The sequence below is a fragment of the Eleutherodactylus coqui genome, chromosome 10 (genome assembly GCF_035609145.1).
Source record: "Eleutherodactylus coqui strain aEleCoq1 chromosome 10, aEleCoq1.hap1, whole genome shotgun sequence".
NCBI classification, from domain to species: Eukaryota; Metazoa; Chordata; class Amphibia; order Anura; family Eleutherodactylidae; genus Eleutherodactylus; species Eleutherodactylus coqui.
Genome location: NC_089846.1, coordinates 129,417,743 through 129,441,838, shown reverse-complemented (window position 1 = coordinate 129,441,838; position 24,096 = coordinate 129,417,743). Strand labels below are relative to the sequence as shown.

Genomic DNA, 24,096 nt, shown 5'->3' with positions numbered 1-24,096 from the left:
ACCGGGTCTATAGGTAACAACAAAATTGAACCGAGAGAAGAACAAGGCCCAGCGGGCTTGCCGAGCATTTAACCTCTTAGCGGAATCTAGATAGGTGAGGTTTTTATGGTCTGTGAGTACCGTGATCTGGTGATGGGCTCCTTCCAAAAAATGCCTCCACTCTTCGAAAGCCCACTTAATCGCCAGCAATTCCCGGTTGCCTATATCATAGTTCCGTTCGGTGGAAGAAAACTTCCTAGAAAAATAGGCACACGGTCTAAGGTTGGTGAGAGTGGAGGGACCTTGGGACAGTACCGCTCCCACACCAAACTCAGAGGCATCTACTTCCACCAAAAAAGGGCTGGACAGATCTGGTTGTACTAGGACAGGTGCAGAAGAGAACGCCGCCTTTAGGGTATCGAAGGCCCTCAGAGCCTCAGAAGACCAGGTCCTCACATCTGCCCCCTTTCTGGTGAGGTCCGTTAGAGGTTTAGCCACCACGGAGAAGTCTTTGATGAATTTGCGATAGTAGTTGGCGAAGCCGAGGAAGCGTTGAAGGGCTTTCAACGACCCTGGCTGGGCCCACTCCGTGATGGCTTTCACCTTTTCAGGATCCATCTGGAAGTCGCATGGCGTGATGATATACCCCAAAAATGATATCTTTTGTACCCCGAACACACATTTCTCGAGTTTAGCAAACAGCTTGTTATGTCTGAGTCGAGCTAGTACAGTCTGAACGTGAGTATGGTGACTTGGCAAGTCGGAGGAAAAAATCAAAATGTCGTCTAGATATACAACCACGAACACCCCCATGATATCCTGAAACACTGAGTTCATGTACCCCTGAAAAATGGCGGGGGCGTTACACAATCCAAAAGGCATAACTAGGTATTCAAAATGCCCGAGGGGCGTATTGAAGGCGGTTTTCCACTCATCCCCCTCCCGAATGCGGATGAGGTTGTATGCTCCCCTGAGATCAAGTTTAGAAAACCATCGGGCACCAGCGACCTGGTTGAGGAGGTCAGGAATGAGTGGAAGGGCATACTGGTTTCGTACTGTGATTTTGTTTAGCTCTCTATAGTCAATACAGGGCCGGAGGCCCCCATCCTTCTTCTCAACGAAGAAAAACCCGGCACCCACCGGGGATTCTGAGGGCCGGATGTGCCCCTTGGCCAGGCTGTCCTGGATATAGTCCCTCATGGATTCTCTCTCAGGAACCGTAACGTTATAAATGCGGCCCTTAGGAAGTTTGGCCCCAGGAATCAAGTCTATTTTACAGTCCCATTCCCTATGAGGGGGCAGAGCTTCAGATAATTGTTTGGAGAACACGTCAGAAAACTCGGAGAGGTAATCTGGTAGGGGGGTCCCCCCGCAGGTGGAGATTCCCACCTTCACCGCACAAAGGTGGTTGGCACAGCGGGGACCCCACTTTACCAGTTCCAACGTGTCCCAATTTACTACCGGGTTGTGCTCCCGGAGCCAGGGGAGGCCTAGGACGACGTCCACAGACAAATCTCTCATCACTAGAAAGGTGCAGGTTTCCACGTGTAAGGCTCCTATCGTAAACCTTACTTCAGGGGTAACCAGATGAACCACCCCTGCTTGCAATGGGGTGGAGTCCACTCCTGAAACCAGAATCGGGGTCTCTAAACGTAAAAAAACCCCGGACAGTTGAGCAACGAAATTAAAGTTAACGAAATTCGCCGCAGCCCCAGAATCAACAAAGGCTTGCCCAGTACGGTGGAAAGCATGAAATTCTAGGGTGCAAGGCAATAACATTTTGGATAACACAGGGAGTACCTTAGCTCCTAGACAGTCCTCCCGACAACTGCCTAGGAGCGGGAGTTTTCCTGCCGTGGCTTCTTAGTGCAGGTGGCAATGCGGTGACCCGGCTCCCCACAGTAGAAGCAAAGATTCTTCTTCAGGCGATATTCCCGTCGCTGCTTGGGGTTCATGGCTCCCAGTTCCATGGGCTCGGTGGTGGGAAGTGAGAGAGTCAGGTCAGTAGAAGAAGTGGGCGTGGGGAGTGGAGTGGCCCGAGCGGCGTGTCGGCCCCTCAAACGTCGGTCGGCCCGAATAGCAAGCGTCATGGCTTGCTCCAGGGTTCTAGGCTCTGGGTGGGCCACAAGTAGGTCCTTGAGACCCTCAGACAGACCGGTCAAAAATAAGTCTTTTAGGGCGGCATCGTTCCACCCGGATTCCGTACAATGTTGACGGAATTGGGAACAGTAGTCCTCCGCCATTTTACAACCCTGGCGCAGGGCCAGAAGTTTGGAGACTGCGTAGCCCGCCCGGTCGGGTTCGTCATAAATTTGACCCAGGGCGGAAAAAAAGGCGTCAAGGGATAGTCGGGCTGGAGAGCCTGCTGGTAGCGAGAAAGCCCAATTTTGGGGGTCCCCCCTCAGGCGGGTAATTACAATTCCCACTTTCTGATATTCAGTACCAGAGGAGTGGGGTCGGAGATCAAAGTAGAGCTTGCAGCTCTCTCTAAATGCAAAGAACTGACCTCTCTCTCCAGAGAAGCAGTCCGGCAGCGTGGCTCGGGGTTCTGACATAGTCCCGGGAGCGGAAGGGGGCTGCATGGGACCTGCAGCCACCACTTGTTCCTGTAGCTGCATGCGGGCGGTTAGGTCCTGGACAAGGTTAGTAAGGACCTGGACCTGGTTCGCTAACGCAGCCACGGCCTCCATCGAGGGATTCAAAGTAGCCGGGCGGATGCACGAGTCTGACCTACCTTCGGCCAGTGTTACTGTCAGGACAGTGTCCGGGATATGGGGGTCCCTGATATATCCCGCAACCCCTGTCCCTGCCTACTTGCCCCCCTGGGCTAACCCCCAGGGCGACAACTGGGCGGCGGTCCCTACCCTCACTAGGGAAGCGGGACACGGGAAGACAAACAGACACTGAAGACAAACAACGGTAGAACGGTCAGACAATCCGGGTCGGCAACAGGAGGGTACGCAGTACAGGGGGGTCAGGCAAAAACGTAGTCAAGGTCCAAAAGCAGAGGTCAAGAAAGCCGGGGTCACAAACAGGAGTCAAAGAATACGCGGGTGCAGCTGGAAGACCAAACTAACACTGGCAAGGCCTGAGAGGAAAACACACCTATTTAAATGCTGTCAGCGCTCCCGCCCCAGAAGCTGATTGGGGCGGGGAGCCTGACAGCAGCAGGGCTAATCAGGGCGGTGCTGGGGGCACGCCCCCAGTCTCACTGCACAGACAGTTACCAGGGAAGCCAGCCTGGTAGTCAAGCGACTAGAAGCACCAGCTGCCTCCCTAGCAACCCGGCGGCGACCAGTCTTACAGCGGCCCGGGGAGATCACAAGAACCGGGGTACCTCTGCGCCGTGCTCCTGTACCCCGGGTGGCCGGACCGGTGGTGCGGGCACGGCGGCCCCGAGAGTTGCCGGTTCTGACAAGTATACAATATAGCAGCTACAGCAAGTTTCATCACCAACATAGGAAGGGGTTCTTTACTGTAAGAGCAGTTAGACTGTGGAACTCTCTGCCTGAGGAAGTGGTGATGGCAAAATCCATAGAGGAGTTTAAAAGGGGACTTGATGTCTTTCTGGAGAGGAAGGATATTATAGGTTATAAATCTTAGGTTAATTGTTAATCCGGGTTTACAGGCTGGTAGGAACTATTAGGGGTTGATCCAGTGAACAGTCTGATTGCCATTAGGGAGTCGGGAAGGAATTTTTCCCCCAAAAGGGCTATTTGGCTTCTGCTCTTCAAGTTTTTTGCCTTCCTCTGGAACAACAACACAGGAGGATAGACAGGCTTGACTAGATGGACATTGTCTTCATTCGGCCTTACGAACTATGTTACTATGTTACTATCGTCTGAATAGTTGCATGAACCAAAGCCAGAAGTGGATCGAGAAGGAAGTGAAAGTATAAAGAGACTTTTACACGAAGGACCATTAGACACTAAAGCACGCGACATCCGTCCCAGCGATTACTGCTCATTGAATGGAGGCGGAGTGCCCTGGAGATGTCTTCCAGCTGTCATTCAGAGTAAACAGGCAGTCGCTTATAGATGGACTGCCTGTTTCCATGGGCAGATAGTCTCTTGGTTTTTAGCTGAGCTTGCACTGAGCTCGCCCACGTGCAGTGTTGGTTCCCATATTCACACGGGACAAGAGTTGCTCATTATCACTCTCTTGAGCAATTACTCGGGAGACAGTCGGCCCATGTAAAAATATCTTAAATCGTTTCCTTATATTCCCTATAGATTTTGAATCTACTTCTGGCTTTAGTCAAAAATATCATGAAACTGCATGAAAAACTGACAGGCGCCAGATAAAAGATTAAAAGACCATGTTTTGGGATTCAAACCCAGGTCCTCCAGTACTCTGGGCAACAGCTCTCCCCAGTGAGCTATCTAGCCTGTTGGACAGCTCCCCTGCTAAACCTTGTCCCTGTTTCTTGTTCCTGAAACCGGGTTTCTGATTAGCTCCACCCTATTTCCCAATTGGACTCCCTATTTAAACTTGGCCTTGTACCTCCCTCTCTTGTGAGATTATTGTGCTCCAAGCCTGTAGTCAAGCTCTACTACCTACCTGCTCCTCCACACTGTAAACGGCTAGACTTGTGTACATTGGCTTCACCCTGACTACGCTACTAACCCATACTGGTCTCAGCAAGGGGCTCCAAACTAGCAGATTGTTACACCGCAGCAGCTGATGTTGTTTCCATGTTGTGTGAGGGCTTTAGTCGGGAATCGCCCAGCATGCGCACCACAGGTCACTTCTTCAATGCAAGCAGCCAGGACACAGACTTTTAAAACTCAAGATGGGGTTTATTGTCTTTAACTTGCAGTGCCCCTATAGGCCCAAAGCCCAAGGACAGATTATCGCTGCAGAATTCGTGGCCAGATGACCGCCGTGAATTCTACAGCAATGTCCATCCATAGATATGCAATGTTAAATGATTCTCCCCTACCCACGAGCGGAAATTATCTGCGATTTTCCGCTTACGGGTAAGAATGTCAGCATGTTCTCTTCTGTGCAGAAAATCGCACGGATAGCTTCCATTGCAGTCAATGGAAGCCGTCCGTCCTGCGGCGAGTCACTGTGTCATCACCGGCAGCGTCATGCCTTGCACTGCACATGCGCTCTGGCCGAAACACTTACCGTAGATCTGGACAGGTGAGTATAGGGTCTCTGGGGGGGTGCCAGGTTTGATTCTGCTGCGAGATTTCTCAGTCGGAATCCGACCCGGCCGTGGGCATAAGGCCATACAGATATCAGCCACTTCAGGTGATCACACAATATAAACATCTGCCTGTCAGACTCTAACTTTACAAAAACAGTTCTATCTGCTAACTGGAGGGCTACTGCTTCCAGCCTCCAACTGTGAGTTTTGTACTCGCACACAGGTTTTCACAGTATATCAGCTCCCACAGCTTTGGGTATTTGCTAGAGATGAGCGAGTATACTCGCTAAGGCACATTACTCGAGCTAGTAGTGCCTTAGCCGAGTATCTCCCCGCTCATCTCTAAAGATTCGGGGGCGCCGCGGGGGAGAGCGGGGAGTAACGGTGGGGAGATCTCTCGATCTCTCTCCCTCTCTACTCCCTGCTCCCTGCCGGCCCCCGAATCTTTAGAGACGAGCGGGGAGATACTCGGCTAAGGCACTACTCACTCATCTCTAGTATCTGCATCTCCAGCAGAGAGAAGGAGACTGCATACTTGCTCTGCTTTTTATCACACCCACTGGAGCTGTTCATTAATTAACTAGCAGGTGAGCTTACTCCCTGCTGCTTCACAGAATGATAGGTGTCTGGGAGAAATATACCTTCCATCCACTACAAGGCTTATCATCCTGTCACAGTTAGGACACATAGTACACTGCACTACAAGTATTACAGTATATTATGTAAGTGATCAAAACAAGTGCATATTTAAATTCACTTGTGGGACTAATAAATATTATACAACAAATAATAAAAAAGTGTTTAGAAGTATAAAAAATAAAAATGTATGTAGAAAAAAATCAACGTGACAAAAATTGCAAAAACTTTGCAAAATTGGTATTTTCGCATCTGTAGCATACTGCATTATAAAATGATCATGATATTTTTCCCACACTCTGAAAAGTCGTACGTACCTGAAAATTATGAAACTGCAGTTTATGCCAAACAAAAACAAGCCCTCACACATGACCATCGATGGATGCATAAAAAATTCATGGGTTTCAGAATATCGCGGCACAAAACTAATGATTTATTTATTTTATTGTGCAACAGAAAACTGCAGAAAACCCGCATCGCTGTAATCCTATTCAATGAATAAAGTTCACCCGCCATTTGTCGTGTCACCGGGTGAACATTGTAAAAAAAGGCAAAAAGAATGATTGCAGAGTTTTATTTACACGAGCGTATATCGGCCGGCTGCTATTCGCTTTCATCTGTGCAGTCCTCCCCTCCCCCCCCTCAGCAGCTCTCTGGTTCTCTCCTCCCCTCTGAGCGGTTTTGCAATGGAAGTGGGTGGGACGGGGCGGAGCTAAGCTCCTGTCCCCCCCCCCCCTTGTCCATAGCTAGCAATAGGAGTGGCCAGGACAGAGCGGAGCTTAGCTCCGCCCCATCCCTCCCATTATAAATGCCAGGGTGGAGGAGAAAAGTAGAGAATCGGGGAGTGGGAGGGAAGGGGGGAACTGCTCAGATGGAAGAGTATATCGGCCGTGAAAACGCCAACTAATACGCTCGTGTAAATAAGCCCTAAACGTTAATAAAAGTTAATCAATAAAATGGTTCCACTGAAAACTGCAATTCACCCCACAAAGAACGCGCCACCATACTGCTATATCAGCGGGAAGAAAAAGTTACGGCTTTACGAAAAAATCACGGTGTCACTAAGGCCATCCTTGGGGCTCCGACACACTTGCGTTTTTCTTGCGTGTTTTTTTCACGCGATCGTCAATGGGACTTTCCAATGTTAAAAACGCAACGCACAGAAATAGCACAAAGTTGCGATGCGTTTTTAACCTGAGAAACTCCCATTGACAATCGCGTGAAAAAAACGCGCAAGAAAAACGCAAGTGTGCAGGAGCCCTTAGGGGGTTAATAGAAGAACAGAACATTATAATAGCGGACCTATCGTTGTCAGTCCGGAGGTGACAGGGACACAATATAATAGTATAATGGTACGGTATAATATAGTGTAACGTCCAGTAATTCAGTCTCAGACCTGTCACCGTCACTCAAGAGGTGAGAGAAATATATAACAACAGTAAAATATTATATACCGATAGAATGTAATATGATATAATAGTACAATATAATATAGTAATATAGCATAATCAATGACTTGTTGTAATCAGGTCCTTGCAGCCGTCCGTCCCCCGCGGTCATTGTCATGACAATGCTTTGACAGTGGCATCCATTTCTTTTCTAGCCACAGCCTCGATTTCCAGTGGGGCCGGATGTTCAGGAAGGGGCACCGGGAAGTCAGCAGTGGGACGATGGGGCCAGTCGGCCCCGTCACAGCTTATTTTTTACTGGCCATTAATATAGTCAGTAAAAAATACTTACCGACACCGGCAGTTAATTACTGGCTGGGCCATTGGTTTACTGGGCGGGGGGCAATCCTATGTGGACTGGCCAAATATCTAATGTGTATGAGGATCTCTCAGTGGATAGTTGGGACTTGAGGGGAGATGGGAGGTTCGATTTCAACTTTTGTTCTTGGGGAGATAAGCTGCTGCCATCTGTTCAGCTATCTAGGATATAAGGCCACCTTCATACCTGCTAGTTTATGTAGCATAATGGTCTGCATACATAAAACCTCAGTGAACCAATGCGATTTCAGCTGTTATATTTGAAGAGGAAACCGGTAATCTGATCATTGCTATGATCAATACTAAGACTTCATATAGAACAGTTCTTCTGCATGAGCGCCAGTACAGATTTAGATGCCAACTTAAAGGGGTTGTCCAGGTAACACGAAATGTTTGGGAAGCTGCTCTGCTTGTCGTAAAAACATAAAATAAGACATCCTCGCCGCTCCCGTTCTGTGGTTGCCCGGTCCCCAAAGCTCTCTTCTTGCTGCTGCAACAGGGATGATGGCCCAACATGGGGATATGTGACCACTGCAGTGGTCACATGTCCTTGGTGTTGATGACATCATCGCTGTAAAAGAAAGCAGAGAGCAGCAGAGGACCAGACAGCAGCTGAACTGGAGCGGTGGAGAATTGGGGTGAGTTGGATATGTCTTCTTTTATGTTTTTACTGCAGGCTGTACAACTTTCCAAAAATGTTGCCTGAGTAGATGACCCCTTTAAGGACCCTTTCACATAGGCAGAATGTTTTTGCATTTTGCTGCGGTAAATTCCGCGGCAAAATCGACTCAGCATCACGCTGTATTTTGATGCAGAATGAAAATGGCTTCGTTCTGACGGCAATTCTACATCAAAATCTGCAATGAACATTGTGGATTTGGTGTGGAATACGTAGTGGCAGATTAAGGTGCGGATTAAGATGCAGAACAGTTCTGCCCGTGTGAACGGGCCCTAGGGGCGGCTTCACACGCCGCATTTCCCCTGCGGTATTTTATGTACTGTGTTTCCCCGAACATAAGACAGTGTCTTATATTAATTTTGATTCAAAAAGGTTTAACGTTTTTACATGTATAGCTGCCTGGACACTATTTCAATTGACTTTTTTAAATTAACTGTTGGCAGGGCTTAGTTTTGGAGTAGGGCTTATATTTCAAGCATCCTCAAAAAGCCTGAAAAATCATTTTGCATCCTCAAAAATTCTGGAAAATCATGCTAGGTCTTATTTTCAGGGTATGTCTTATTTTCAGGGAAACGGGGTACCAAAAAAACCCTGCTATGAGGAGCTCTACAAACAATTTTCAGGCCGCTTTCCGACGAGTGTATGTTTACTCAGTATTTGGTCAGTACTTTGCTGACCGTACTGCGGACCTCATGTAGATCTATGAACCTATTCACAGCGACGGATTGTTCACAGACATTTTTAAAAAAAAGCAGCATGACCTATTTCACTCCATTTTTGCCTCCGTATTGGTATTATTGTCTATTGGGCAAATACGGATGTGTATATACCCAGGAGAAAGTAAAACCAATCTGGAGGCGAATTCTGATGACATACGGTTGTGATGTCATCGATAACACGCCTGTATTACAAAACACTCAGCCCTAAACTGGCCTTGTGCTGATTTTCCTTACTTTGGTGTGTTTTTGGGTCCATGGAGTTTTTTCTACAGACTTCTGTATAGGGAAAGAACACCACAAGAAAACCTCTGCTTAAGGCCGCCTGCACACGAGCGGAAATCCCGACGCGGGATTTCCCGCGGGATTTCCGCCGCTGAAAGTTTGCATAGGAGTGCATTAAAATACGCACTCCTATGCAGACGGCCGCGGTTTGGCCGCGCGAAATCTCGCGCGGCAAACAAACCGCGGCCTGTTGTAATTTTCTGCGGGGCACGCACTCACCCGGCCGCCGGCTCCGGTCTGCGCATGCGCCGGCTGCGCGGCAGCCGGCACATGAAAGAGCCGGGGCCGCCAGGCGCGGGTGAGTACGCGCTCATCCCTGCAGGCGCTCGGGTCGGATCGCGCGGCGAGAATTCTCGCTGCCGGATCCGACCCGCTCGTCTGCAGGCGGCCTAAGGCCGTATGCTCACGGGCGGGTCGCATCCTGCATGCAGGATCCCGCAGCGTTATCAGACCCGGTGCCCAGCCGGTGACCTGTCCAAATTCTTCTTTTCTGTTCTGCGGATGTGTCAGGCCGGCGCGCATGTGCAATATAGATGATACAACGCTGTCGCTAGGCGACGACATGCATCCTGTGGCCTTACCGCAATGATGATTGTGGAAGGGCCGCGGGTTGGACGGCTTCCATTAACTTCAATAGAAGGCGTTCGCACACAATGCGGCTCAAAATAGAGCATGAGTACTGAGCGCAGCGCCGCTGGTCAAGTGATGTGGAAGTGCCCAGTGGTACTGCGCTCAGTACAGGCCGCCGGATGTCCGATGACGGATGCGCTGGCAGCCGAAGACTTCGGAGGTATGCCTTCGGAAATCCGCTGCGGGTACACAACCAATTTCTAGTCACAATCTGCACCAATGGTGAATCTGCTTTGGATGCGGAAATGCTGCAGCCATTCTGCAGAATTTCTGCCATGTGTAAACGTTTTTTGATGTGGCTGAATTAGCCGTGTATGTACGATCATGTGAATAAGGCCTAATGCCACTCTCACACAGGCGCTTGTGAAAACAGAGCGTTTATTACGTTTTCAGCTGCGTTGACGTGTTTTTGACAGCATTTGAAGCTGCGTTTTAATCAGGCTGATAATGCCAGAACTGAAAAAACGCAGTCAAAAACGCGGTAACCAAATCCTGACGCGTTTACAGCCGCGCTGACAACACACCACATACATTTCAATGGGCAAAGCATCGCGTTTTAAACCGGAGAAACGCATAAAAATAGCGTTGCTATGGAAACCGTAGCCCCGACGTCCACGAGCAGAGAATCATAGCGATTCTCCGCTCGCTGGATTCAAATTGCGGCATGCTGCGATTCTCTGCGGTGAGCCTATCCGTCAGACCTGTCAGCGCTTCCCCCACGCGGCGGAACATTGCTAGCGATATTCCGTCTCGCCCGTGGTCAGGGGGCCTACGGCCGGGCTCATGTGAGCGTGTGGTAAAACGCAGCGTTTTACCGCGGTGTGAGTCACTTTATTTTTTCTTTTAATTTCCCGCTCTGTCGCTTAAGAAAACGCTGCAATGTAATTCGTATGTACAGCGTTAAGTACGCACCCACAGAGAACAACAGCGCTCCATCTCGTGTAATATGCGGTAGATTAGAGCATGCTGCGGTTTTTTAAAAATCTGGTAATATACGCAATGAAAAAAACGCTAGTGTGAGTGTAACAGCGAAAATCAATGTATCCGAATTGCCGCAATGTCCCGCGTGATATATGCGCAGGTAACAAATAAAGATTATTATTATTATTATTATTATTAAATCGCAATTCAAATACGATCGTGTGAGCACAGCCTAACTGATGTCACTTTTTTCGCACTGTCTCCTGGCAACCTGCGTAACATCCGTGTTCGTTGCGCTTTTTAGCCTTCCATAGACTTTTGACGGGCAATTTTATTCTGTGAAAAAGAACCAAAACGGGACGCGACACAACTTTATTGTTTTATTAACACACAACATTGGTTCGCATAAACAGCGCACGTCTGAATACAGATTTACTTTAATGCGTCAGTCAGTAAAATACGCCTGTGTGATTGGGCCCTAACCCCCTATCTGCCACCAGCTGTGTGCCCACATGCCAGTGGCAGCCATCAGCACATGCCCGCAGCTGGGCAAGGCCCTACCACATGCCTCACTAGCTCCTCGCCCTTTATGAGGAGACAACCATGAAATGACTGCTTCCCCCCAGCCTTTACAGGAATGCCATGATTAAACCACTGAATGAGCATTCCTGCCCCCACACACAGCGCCACATCATGCCCACAGCGCTAAACACAGCCCCAAAAATGGACACCGACAAAAAGCCCCGTCAAACTACAACTCCCACAAACCAAAGCGGCTGAGGAAAAAAAAAAAAAAAAAGCCCGCGCCCACCTTATGAATATTCATCTATGCAAAACTGACGCGCCGGCCAATGGAACGCCTGTGGACCACGTGACGTCCTGGTATGGTTTTAGAAAGAAGTACTCATGAATATGTAAACGGCGGCGAGCCAATGAGGCGGCGGCCAGTCACATGGTACGCCGCTGAGGGTTAGGAAGAGAAGTTATCTATCAGTGAACACGGTGAAGAGACTCAGAGCTCAAGTGAGCAGTACACGGGGCGGAGGGCCGTCCTGCGGCCGGGGACCCACAACACCACACAGAGAGGGGGCAATACCCCTCACCCCCATAATAACGCCGTATAGACAGCCAGCTATAGATGAGCAGCGACCCAGGGGGCAATAAACGGCAGCGTTAGGCTGGCGCTTCGGTGGGGTGACCGCCTGGCATGCGCTAAAAATGCCTATTTTACTGTTCCTCATAGACACGTCCGCCTCTATGAACCAGCGGACCTATTTGGGGACCACCTATTTGGATATTGCCAAAGGCGCGGTTGAGATATTTATGAAGGTAACGGCACTACGTCTTCTCCGCGGGGCGGAGGGGGCGCTACTGGGTGTAACGGGGTACAAGATGGGGCTTGTTGACTGTTCTGTGCTATTGACTCCCCCTTGTTGTGTTTGTGTCCCCGCAGCTGCGCGCCCGGGATCCGGCTAGTAGGGGCGACAGGTACATGCTGGTTACATATGACGAGCCTCCATACTGCATCAAGGTAAACGCATCTACGGCTGCTCCCCCTCCCCGCTGCCGTGGCGGGGGTTACAGGGGACACCGTCCTACAACGGCCGCTTCGTCAGGGGCTCCGACCCGATGTAGGTGCCCGCGCCGGAGCTGGGGGCGCCCTGGCGGGCGGGGGTGAGGAGGGAGGGGGGGTTTCGGCGGGAGTAGCCGGGTCGCAGCCACTGAAGATGGCGGACATCTTGCTTTTGTATGGGTCTGAGGCGCTTGAGATGGAGGGGGGGAGGAGAGTGCTGGAGGGGAGGGGCCGGCTGACGGCGCTGCTGCCTGAGCGCTGATTGGTTGAGGGGGGGACAGCCGGGCACGCCTCTTCCTGTTCTCTGCGCTGAGCGGTGATTGGCTGGATGAGGTATATATAGGAGAGCGGCGTGTGCGGAGGGCTGATGCGCTGTGGCCTCCGAGCTCCGGGGAGGGCAGGAAGGGAGGGGAGCGGCAGAGGGAGAGGATCTAATCAGTCTGACAGCGTGAAAGGCATGAGGGTTTGTGAGGGGAATCTGTAACTTGTAAATTTATGGAGGGGGTTTCTGAGAATTACATACATTCCTGCGGGATGGATCGTATATGGATAAACGCCTCCTGCTGCGCTGCGTCACGTTTTCTGCTGATCCTGTGGTTTTTAGCCTTATGGCCACTAGGAGGCCCAACAGGGGGCGACATCAGTGACATCTGGGGTGTCGCCAGGCCAGAAGACCTGGTGATGACAGATGTGTGGCGGCCGTGTGCCACGTTGGTACATTGCTTCTATATCGTTTTGGCCATGGGGGCCCGAAACTGTGTAAAAACTGAAGCCGGAGACTCCTTTACACTTTCCAGTGCAATTTTGGGTTCAAGGTTTCCTAGGGGGCTTTCTCCTTCCGCCCTTCTCTGCTGGCTACAGCCGGTACTGCAGGATGGGATGCACCAGCAAGGAGGATAGGTCATCACTATCAGGTTGATGGGCGACGGACATCCTGGACCACCACTGATTCAGGATGCCCCCCCCCCCCCCAGATAGTAATTGCTTCTGAAGGCCGGTGCTGGATCTGGAATTTTTTCCTTTTTAATCAACAATGCTAATTGGCAGGGAAAAGTGAGTTCTAAGGCCGAGTGGCACCCCCTCCCCATCATACACCGCCTCCCCATCTTGGCACCCCCTCCCCATCTTGTCACCCCCCCCCCCCCCCCCCCCCAGTCCCCGTCAGCAGTCGGACATACTTCCTGTCATTCAGAGCTGCTGCCTGATATTGTAGTCGCTGTATATAACCCAACTCGTCCCTCTGCAGTAAAGCAGGCGGCTGTGGGAGGAGTCTGATGATGCTGCAAATAGAATAGCACTGCTAACAGCAGCAGGATAGGGGAACGGAGGTGGGGGGCACTATAGGTCTATGTTAATGACTTTTGTAGAGCTACAAAAGGGGGCCTTGTTTGTTGTGCCGCAGAGGGGGTAATATCACTTTTATGGGGGCACTAGTACTATGGGAAGGCTTTGTGGGTAGCAGGAGGAGGAGAGTGTGCAGAGATGTCATGGCGATCTGGGCTGAGATAGAGAAGTAAAACGAGAGCTGATGACTAAATGTGGAGAGGGCATGTCACCCACAAAAACACACTTAAGCCACGCCCCCAAACCCCCTTTTTCCGGTATCCTGAGGATAGATCATCAATATCCTCATCCCAGAAAACCCCCTTAAGCTGGGTTGTGTCACGGTGTCATGGATCCGGCTGCAAAGGAATGAGCCGAATTTCACATATGGGAGCCTGCAGCAGACTCCGTCTCACCCCGGCCGGCAAACCCCCGTGTACCTTCTTTTCCTGGACGGTCGCTGTTGGTAATGGGCAGTACTGATTAAAAAAATATTAAATAGTATTTCCCACACTGTCGCCGGGTGAAGGCTGCGGGTCAGACGGCCCATCTGCAATGTTACCTGCGGATGGGCTGCGGGTCAAACGGCCCATCTGCGATGTTACCTGCGGATGGGCTGCGGGTCAGACGGCCCATCTGCGATGTTAACTGCGGATGGGCTGCGGGTCAGACGGCCCATCTGCGATGTTAACTGCGGATGGGCTGCGGGTCAGGCTGCCCATCTGCGATGTTACCTGCGGATGGGCTGCGGGTCAGACGGCCCATCTGCGATGTTACCTGCGGATGGGCTGCGGGTCAGGCTGCCCATCTGCGATGTTAACTGCGGATGGGCTGCGGGTCAGGCTGCCCATCTGCGATGTTAACTGCGGATGGGCTGCGGGTCAGGCTGCCCATCTGCGATGTTACCTGCGGATGGGCTGCGGGTCAGGCTGCCCATCTGCGATGTTACCTGCGGATGGGCTGCGGGTCAGGCTGCCCATCTGCGATGTTACCTGCGGATGGGCTGCGGGTCAGGCTGCCCATCTGCGATGTTACCTGCGGATGGGCTGCGGGTCAGGCTGCCCATCTGCGATGTTAACTGCGGATGGGCTGCGGGTCAGGCTGCCCATCTGCGATGTTAACTGCGGATGGGCTGCGGGTCAGGCTGCCCATCTGCGATGTTAACTGCGGATGGGCTGCGGGTCAGGCTGCCCATCTGCGATGTTACCTGCGGATGGGCTGCGGGTCAGGCTGCCCATCTGCGATGTTACCTGCGGATGGGCTGCGGGTCAGGCGGCCCCCATTGATTTCAATGGAGGCCGTCCGCATGGAGTCCGAAGCAAAACAGAGGATGCTGTGATTTTTTTTTTCTCTGCTCGTGGAAATCACAATTAGTTTTTGCGATTATGAAGGAAGAAGTGAAAGTCCTCACCTGTCTGCACGCTGCTCACTGCGGATCCTCCGTACGGCCGCGGATTCCGCAATAGAAATCCAGTTGTGTGAGACCCGCCCAACATTTACTTGCTGCAGTCGGGTCTTCTGTTATTAATGTGAGCCATGATGTAGTGCTGGAGTCATCACTGGCTGACCTCGTTGACCGATAACTGGATCTGACCGGGTCCATCATGGCGGCCATTGTGTTGGTGGGAAGACTAGCACCGCAGACTGCGCTATTGTTAAATCTGGTGGGATAGCTTACAGGCTTCACATGGTAGCCACTGCTGGTAGTGGGGTCACAGCCTCAGCAATCATTAGGTGCGGGTCACATAGGGCAGAGTTTCTGTATGGACCCTCCGCACAGACATTCCGTGAAATTTACAGTAGCAGTAAAGTGGGCGGGGTTTGGAAAATCTCGTCCATAAGCTGCGGAAGTAATCCGTACAAAACCCGTGCGGAAATAGACATGCAGTGTGGAGTTCAAATCCGCAGTGTGTCAATTTAATAGTCCTCTGCTGGGTCCGAAGCCCCAAAATACCAACCAACAGTAATACAGAATGAAGATTAACCCCTGAAGGATGCGGCCTGTTTTGGCGACAGGAATACAGTGACTTCTGGTGGATTTTCATCTCCACTTATCCAAAGCCACAACTTCCTATTTTTCTGCTGACGCGGGCGTCCGAGGGTTCGTTGCGTGGCAAACTGGTTTTTCTCATACAATTTTTGGATATATAATAAAGTATTGCAAAACTTGTCTAAATTTTTTGGGGGGCGGATAAGGGGAAAATACGCATCAGTCCAGCCATTTTTTTTTACATCGTGTTAATCATGCAGCTACATTTTTTTTTGTGCGGTCGGGTACGATCGCGATAATAGAATTTACACTTTTTTTTTGTATCACTTTTGCAGTCAAAACTTTTTTTTTAAGAATTTTTTTTTTTAATCTTTTATTCGTAGCATTGAAAGTCCAAGAACTTTTTTATTTCTCCACGGACAGCTTTAGTTTTTACGGGTACCATTTTGGGGTATCTACAGTTTTTTTTTGGAAGGCAAAGTCAACAAAATAAGCCTTTTTGCCTCCATTTTGTAGTTGTGCTTTTTCAATGGTTTTTCTTCGCCATGCACGGTGAATGTTTACTGAGTTGTGCCGGTCATTATGGATACAACGATGACAAATATGTGGGTTTAAAAAAGTGTTGTGTGTTTTTTTTTTTTTTTTTTTTTTTACACAAGTGGGAAAGGAAGCCTTTATATTTCCAAGTCCGAGAGAAGCGCTGGAAGTTGTAAATCACTTCCAATGTAGAAGGACCGGAGCTCCTTTATGTACAGAACACCACATGGAGCCAAAGGGGCGGATCATTCCAACACATGGAGGAAGCCATGCAGGATGTGTAGTACCAGAATGTGCTGTGCGGAGGCGCTACTAGACACTTCAGGGAGTTGATCAGTGACATGCCGATTGGCTGGATGGCACATGATGCAGATCTGGCTTGTATAGGTTGTGTCTTCCGTCTGTCAGATGAACATTTTCAAATGTGGATTACTTTTTCTTTTTCTTTTTTCCCCCAGACTGACATCAGTCAACTGTCAAATGAACTATCTTTTTGATGAACCAACTGTATTCTGTGTACGGGCACCTTAATGTTTAATGGGTTGTCCAATCAGAAAGCACCCCCTTCAGAATGCAGACCCTGGGGCAATTAGCTTATCGCCCTGCGTTCCGCTCCCAAGACCCCCAGCAAACAACTGTTTTTGCAGAAAGGTGGCAGCTAAGTATACTCACATATGCACCCCAGCCTGCCCCTCCTCTTGCCAGATGCTGATTGGCAGCCCCTTACACGAAGAGACCTGCCAGTCAGCATCTGGAGGGGGTGCATATATAAATCTACTTCACAGATTTTTAGTCATCTCCAGTCCAACCCTACAAAGTTTGAGAGTGAAGTGTATAAGTGACAGACCGCCACAATCTGTGTGCCTGCCACTAATCGGGCAGCTTAGGGGATCTGATGGGTTCTCTTTAAGGGTACGTCATGGCAGGCTGGTACTTAAGGCAGCATGACGTATCCTTACGTCATGTGGATCTCGTGGGATCTGAAGAGATCCCGCGGGAGTCGGCTATTACTGATAGCCGGCCTCCCGCTGCAACATTGGAGGTGCATTGGGACAGCGTCCCCCACTGTAAACCCCTTACATGCCACAATCTATGTAGATCGCGGCGTTCAAAGGGTTCACAGAGGTAGCGGGCTCCCTTTGTGACGTCATCGGACCCCCGCGATGTAATCGCGGAGGGCTGACAGGTTGTCATGGCAACAGGATGCCAGCTACAGGCGTCCTGCCTTGCAAATGCCCATGATCGCTATAACCAACAATAAAGCATTGCAGGACATAGGTCCTGCAATGCCTTACCATAGCGATCATCGGTGTTATGGTACAAGTCCCCTACAGGAACATAAATTGTGTACAAAAACAAATCTAGAGAAATAGTGTAAAAAATATATAAATATATTTGCTCATTTTACCCTATTTGTATAAAAAAATTTAACATTTAAGAAAAACTCCATATCGCGTCCGTAATGACCTGTACTATAATTTGAGCACAATAATTATCCTGCGCAGCAAAAATCGTAAAAAAAAAAACTGTGGCAAAATGCTTATTTTATTCATTTACCTCCAAAAAAGCGCAATAAAAAGATGTACCCCAAAATGCTACAAATAAAAATTAAATGTCGTGACGCAATAAACCCTCAGAGCTCCGTCCATGGAAAAATAAAAAAAGTTATGCAACGATGCAAAAGTAATTATTTCTAAAAAAGGAAGGCAATTTATTGTGCAAAAGTGGAAAAAGCTAAACAAAATTATGTTTTCGGTATCGTTGTAATCGTACCGACCCGCAGAAAAAAATGTATCGTCAGTTTATGCTGCATGATTGATGCTGTAAAACAAACCAACAATGGCAGATTTCCTGTGTTCTCTCTCTCTGCTCTCAAAAACTAAACGTTCTACAATACATTATAAGCACCCAAAAATGGTACCAATAAAAACTACGTGACGCAAAAAACAAGCCCTTATACAGCCGCGCTACCGGAAAAATAAAAGTTATGTCTCTTCATAAGCGGAAATCAAAATCCCCTAAAAATTATTGTCCTTAAGACCAAAACGGGCCAAGTCCTTAAGGGGTTAAATAGGTTTTCCAGGAAAAGTATTGATGATCTCTCCTCATGCCAAGTCATCCATAGTTGATCTGAAGGGGTCCGCTGCCTGAGACCTTCGCCGATCGGTCTTCCGCTGTCAGTTCTGCAATAGAAAATAATGCTCCGACCCGGGTGAAGCGGCGACACATCTAACTGCGGGCGCAGCTCTCAACAAATACCAGCTGCGCCTGCAGTTACAAGCTCCGGCCACTACACTGGGGTGGAAGCGGCAGCTCTGACCCCTCTGTATTGCGGAACTGACAGTGGGAGACCAATCAGCTGATCGCCCAGCATCCTGAGCGCCGTACCTAGGGTGATTAACTATTAATGGTCTTGAAGATAGGTCATCGGTAGTATTTTCATAGAAGATCTCTTTAAACTCCTCCTCGAGTCCATTTGACACTCAGCGGTTAGTTTTCAGACTTTGGGTACACAAGCTTTTTTTTTTTTTTTTCTGCACAATTTTTGGGACCTAAAATGTGATCTGAAAATTGGATGTAAATGGCCCCCGCTCATCTGAAGGGTGTATGCACATGGGGTTTATTTTTTCTTCTTACCTCGGGGTTCAGGTAAGTAAGATAAGGGGTGACCAAGCCTTAAAGCGGCCTGTTCAGCCACTTGCTACATATGGTTATGGGAGCACTCCTGGGTAATAAATAGTATAGCCCGGGGGGACTACAAGGCCCAAGTCAGACAGCTGGGGAAATGTATTTCATTAAACCCGTGCAATGGAGGCAACCAGTGAGATAATGGCTTACAGAATAATGCGCTGGGGTATCGGGTATCTGCCTCCCTTGCACTAGTTTGGATAAATCTTCCTCTTTGCTGTTACTGTATCAGTAATAAACTTGGTGACAAATGTTGCAGTTTCTTCTAACTTTGCAACATATCTGACAAGCCGCAGCTCCATCCAGTCTTGTACAAGATCCGCCTGCCATAAAGGCTCGCTCACATGGCGTATGCGGCCCAATGTATATCTGGCACAATATCTCCGGTATAACAGAACAGTGGATCTGACCGTCTGCCCCGTTAGGTCAGTGTTTTCTCAACTCCAAACCTCTTATTTTCCCAACAGGTCATGACTTGAAGACCTGCCCCCCCTTCCCCGTAGACCTGACGCCTGCAGTAAAGCCTTGATAGCCTATGTACAATACGACGGCCGTGTTCACACAGTATGTTAAATGGAGTCTCCTTCTTTCGAACTGGAATCTGCAGGAGGATTTTAAGTCCTTGTTGCTGAAAACCCAGCGTGTCGCTACTTCACACAGAACGCGTCGGGTTTCCCACTTGCAGATTCGTCCTATTGTCAGGTGTTAATCGACATGCGGATCTGGGGCGGCTGCAATGCAAACACATAGTTTATCGTGCAGATTTATGATGCGTGTTTCCATTGAGTTTGCGCTAAAGGTGCGGCCATAAGATAGAACCGCCGCACACCTTCCACAGCAAAAACTGCTACAGAACTGTGGCTGCAAAAATGACACTAAATGTTGCGCTTCCCCAATAGATTTTAATGGGGATTTGCATATCATTCTGCTCAGCCGCTGCTCCATTCAAACTCCACGTCATTACGGGGTGTGGAGGACAGGGGGTCACAGGAGCTTTTGATGAGTGGGGGTCTCGGTGGTGGCCCCACCATTCATACTTTTATCATCTATAGGTATATGGATTGAGAAGTCAGTTTTGGGAATACCCCTTTGAGCCCTTTGAGTCTTTTGAACCTTCATAGTTTGGCATCTTCTTTAGCAGTTCTGGCTACTTTATTGACTAGTAGTAAATCCAGCAGTGGTCTTCTCAGGCCGTCACATTACAGAACAGCCTTATGAAGAGCTCGCTGGGAAGTTATGGCAGATAGTGGGAGAGCCGGAGACATGTCAGCTGTACGGTCATCGTTCCTAACGTAAGCCGTATTTCATTAAACATTACATGTAGTGTTTTATGTTCGAGGGCCGTCTTCTTTCAGTGGATTTTAATTGTTTCCAACAGACCGGGTCGTTGTAGGGGAACACCAGTTATGTTCAATTAAAAAGTGGCTACTAGAGCGGACGATATACTTGCCGATGGCTTTATTGATGAGACCTGCTGTACTGCAGCCCACCGCTGTCCCACATAACCATGATATGACCAGCGGGACCCTACAGTGACGGCTCTGTGCATCGGAAGGCTTTTCGCTATTCATTCCTATGAGATTCACATTGCAACGCTCATAGAAATGGCTAAAGGGACTTCCAGCCTGTTGTAGGATCCATCACAGCGCAGGTCAGGGGGGACAACGGGGGGACTGAAGACGCTATCTCATCAATGAAGCGATCAGTAAGTATATTATCCGCCCTAGTAGGCGCCTTCTGTCATTTGCATGATAAAACAAAAAGTTTCCCTGGAGTTACTCTTAACCTACTTCTGCATCCTGTGTGTTCGGGGGGTTTATGGAGGGGAATCGTGGGTCGATCCCGCTCCATACAATGGGGGTGCCGGCTGTTTCTTACAGCAGACACCCATCATCAATTGTGACAGTGGCATTTAAATGCCCTGATTACGGTTTTCAGTGTATGCAGTATGTACTGGAAATGGTCATTCCGCTCATTGCCGTTCACACTCCACATTTTCCTTTATTTCTTCAAGCAGCGGCCATGTTACTTCTGTGACCAGAACAACTTTTAGAGTTTTTGTCTTTACTAACCGGTTTCATGCGTCTTTCTTATAGTCTCATCTATCCGCAGCTTCTCAGTGTAGTAGTGGTGCAGTCCTCCACCAAGTGGGATCCGGACTTAAAGGGGCTATCCCACACAAAACACACACAAGCAGCCATTTGTAAAAACCACAGAGAGGCGTCCTTTCTTCTCATTTTACCTAGCGGCCCAGTTCTCAAACTCCAGCAATCCACCCAGTCTGTGTTTATAAACAGCCAATCAGTGGCTTCCACAGCCATGTGCTGTACTACTTGCATCACCACCCCGATGGGAGCCGTGATGGCAGGAGTGCGGCACGTATTCCTGTCCGAACCGTCACTTGCTGCAAAAAAGTAAAAAAAGGGAGCTGGAACAATACATCTGCAGCGCCACCTATTGGAAGGCGGCATTCCTGCAAGTCAATGTTAGACTCTTTAAACAAGCCTTGTAACAATGATTGGGAATTGAAAGCCAAGGCAGAATCCATTCATAGACGGCTGTTTTGGGGTGTTTGACCCTCATCAGTGCGCAATAGTTTTCTGGCTTGGCTAGCGAGAGGCCTATGATGTGGGTCAGGAACGCTATATTTTCTCCTTAGGGAGAGCACCTAGAAGGTGAGTGAGGAGACTTATAAGGCCATTCATGCTGCTCTGGGTAATATGCAAATAAGGGAGATGGAACAAAATCTCTGCAGTGCCATCTCCCTTATTTGCATATTACCCAGAGGAGCATGAATGGCCTTATAAGTCTCACTCACCACCTAGGTGCTCTCCCTAAGGAGAAAATATAGTGTTCCTTGCTGCGTTGGGAAGCGCCTTGTTGTAGTAGTAATAATAATAATATAAATGGGTTTCTTAAATCAGCCTACGCAAACATAATATATATATTCATAGAAAATAGCTAGCAGTGAAATAGTTAACTGGTTCAATACTGTATACTGTGTGTTTTCCATTCTTGTGTGTTATCTCCAACACTCCTACAGACAGTTCCTAGGACTTAACAAGGTCCTGAGATGTGTTTCTTATGAGAAAGACCTGCGATGCCCACCGCACATAAGAGGGGGGGAGCTGCTCCTTATCTCCTCCCTTGGATTCCTTGGTCCAGATTAAAATATTAATAAAGTCTATGCTACTTGGGTAAATAGGAATTACATGTTATCATAGCAACATACACCTGGGGCGTAAACATGTTAATCATCACCGTTGTTACATACTAGGCCAATCATGAGTTGTTATGATGTTGGGAGGGGCATGCATGTAATTGGTGCGTCATATTCAGTATATCTGTATTGTACTTCCTTTCAATAAACCAGAAGGGTATGTGGGCTGACAGACAACATCCGTGAGTTCAAATACATACATTCATGCATGAAGCAAACCAGTGAAATCTGGAATATGATTTATTCCCATAGCAGCCTGTTTAGGGGCAACATACAGTAGATTTTATATGGCCGAAGTGTCCAATTCCATTTTCGACTGACCTCGGTGACTTTCTCATGGTGTAAACGAATGTGTCAGATGCCGATTGAAGGAAGATATCTGTGAAAGTTGATCTGCCGTAGCTCTTTGGTCATCGTGTGTTCCTTTACTCGAATCGTCATTCATGCCAGAGCTGCGCGCCGTCTGTAGACGTTTGGACCTGACCGCAGATCACAGCAGAGATTAGTGATTTCTCACTTTAATATATGGTATATCACGCCAAAGCGACAACCTTCCCAGCACAAGTGTCCATCTGACACCGCAATGTGTGGCCAGCGTTAGTCGGCCGGGTGTGTCCAACAACGGTTTTTACAATACGTCTGTGACGTTTATTTCACAAGGCTGAGAAGCTTTTGGGGATTTCTTTGCGGTTTTCGTCCACGTGGTAATAGCAGATGATCATCTCCGCACAAGTGGCCATCTTTGTAAATGTCAGTAGGCTTTTTATTTTCCTCCTCCTTGACACCATTGACACTAATTGGATGTTGCAGCGACTGGATCTCCGGACGCAGTGCGCCATTTCACAAAGCCGTATCGGCTTTTATTACGTTTTTGGCATTTTTCAAAAAGAATGTTAATTACCGTTCCTTTCTGGGCAATTAATATCTAGCTGGTAAAGCAAATCGTTGTTTACTAATGCGTTCAGTCTTGAAATGTTGGTTGCTCGCCCCTTCACTGGGAAGAAGGATTGCCTGTTTGCCCTTCAAGCTGTAGCGGTCTAATTGCTGTATTTATATGGAGGGAAATATAATATACTTTTTTTTTTTTATTGTGGGGGGTTATAGGTCATTGGGATCCAGGACTGCATTCTGTCTATAGTGTAAACAGAACCTTATGGGGTTGTTCAGTTGTAAACAATTGATGGCCTAATCTCAGTGTAGGTCATCAGTACCAAATTGGAGGGGGTCCGCTGCTCGGGATCCCCGCTGATTAGCTGTTCTCAGGCTGCTGCATTTGGCTACAGTTGAGAATTCTGCCAGAAGCAGGCAGCTCTGTTCCCACTCCAGTGGCCTGGCTTGGTATTACAGTCCTAATTCCTGGCATACAATAACAGACACATAATACACCTGTGGGGAAAACACTTCGATGGGTAAGACCACAGCGTGACGGATCGAAACCTCGTAATACCGAAAAGTCTTAAGAGCAGAGAAAAAAATGGAAGTTCAAGCCGAGGAACACGAAAAGATAAAAATCAAAAGAATGGGGTTCATATTTGTGCGTCTCGCAACACACAAATTTTGGGTGATTTTCTCCACCGTGTGAAAGCGACATACGTCATGAGCTTTATGGGTGTGTTTATGCGCCAAAATCGGATGTGAATTTCATTGTGCGGATTCTGCCTCTCAAAACCGCGGAGGAAATCTGCAGCTATCTGGCCACGGAGCCACACGTGCATATAGCCATTTCCAGCAGACAGATTCACAAACCGCGCCGCAAATTCATTTTACTCTTTTCTCCGCACACATTTGAATTCCAGTGTAAAAAAAAATAAAAAATCAGCGCTATGTAGACTACAGCGCAAATTGTCATTTAAAGTGAAGGGATGCAGAATTGGCGCGGATTCCACATCAACAATCTGCCACGTGAACATATTCTTACCTTCCATCTATATACAAGCCTAGGTTATACTGCCCCTGCTGGTCTTAGGCCGGTGTGACATGAACGAATATGCGCACACA

General features: G+C 48.7%; 1 protein-coding gene across 4 annotated transcripts in view; it reads left to right on the top strand.

Moving 5' to 3' along the window:
* Window positions 1–11,796: 11,796 nt before the first annotated feature.
* Window positions 11,797–24,096, top strand: part of LOC136580909 (integrator complex subunit 6-like) — a 47,536-nt gene continuing 35,236 nt past the window's right edge. For all 4 annotated transcript variants that reach the window (XR_010787028.1, XR_010787027.1, XM_066581834.1 and 1 more), the window contains exons 1-2: window positions 11,797–12,096; window positions 12,221–12,298. Coding sequence is in view for 2 of the 4 variants with exons in the window: in XM_066581834.1 (XP_066437931.1) it covers window positions 11,986–12,096; window positions 12,221–12,298 (189 nt within the window). In the remaining 2 variants the exon portion in view is untranslated. The remainder of the gene's footprint in view (window positions 12,097–12,220; window positions 12,299–24,096) is intronic.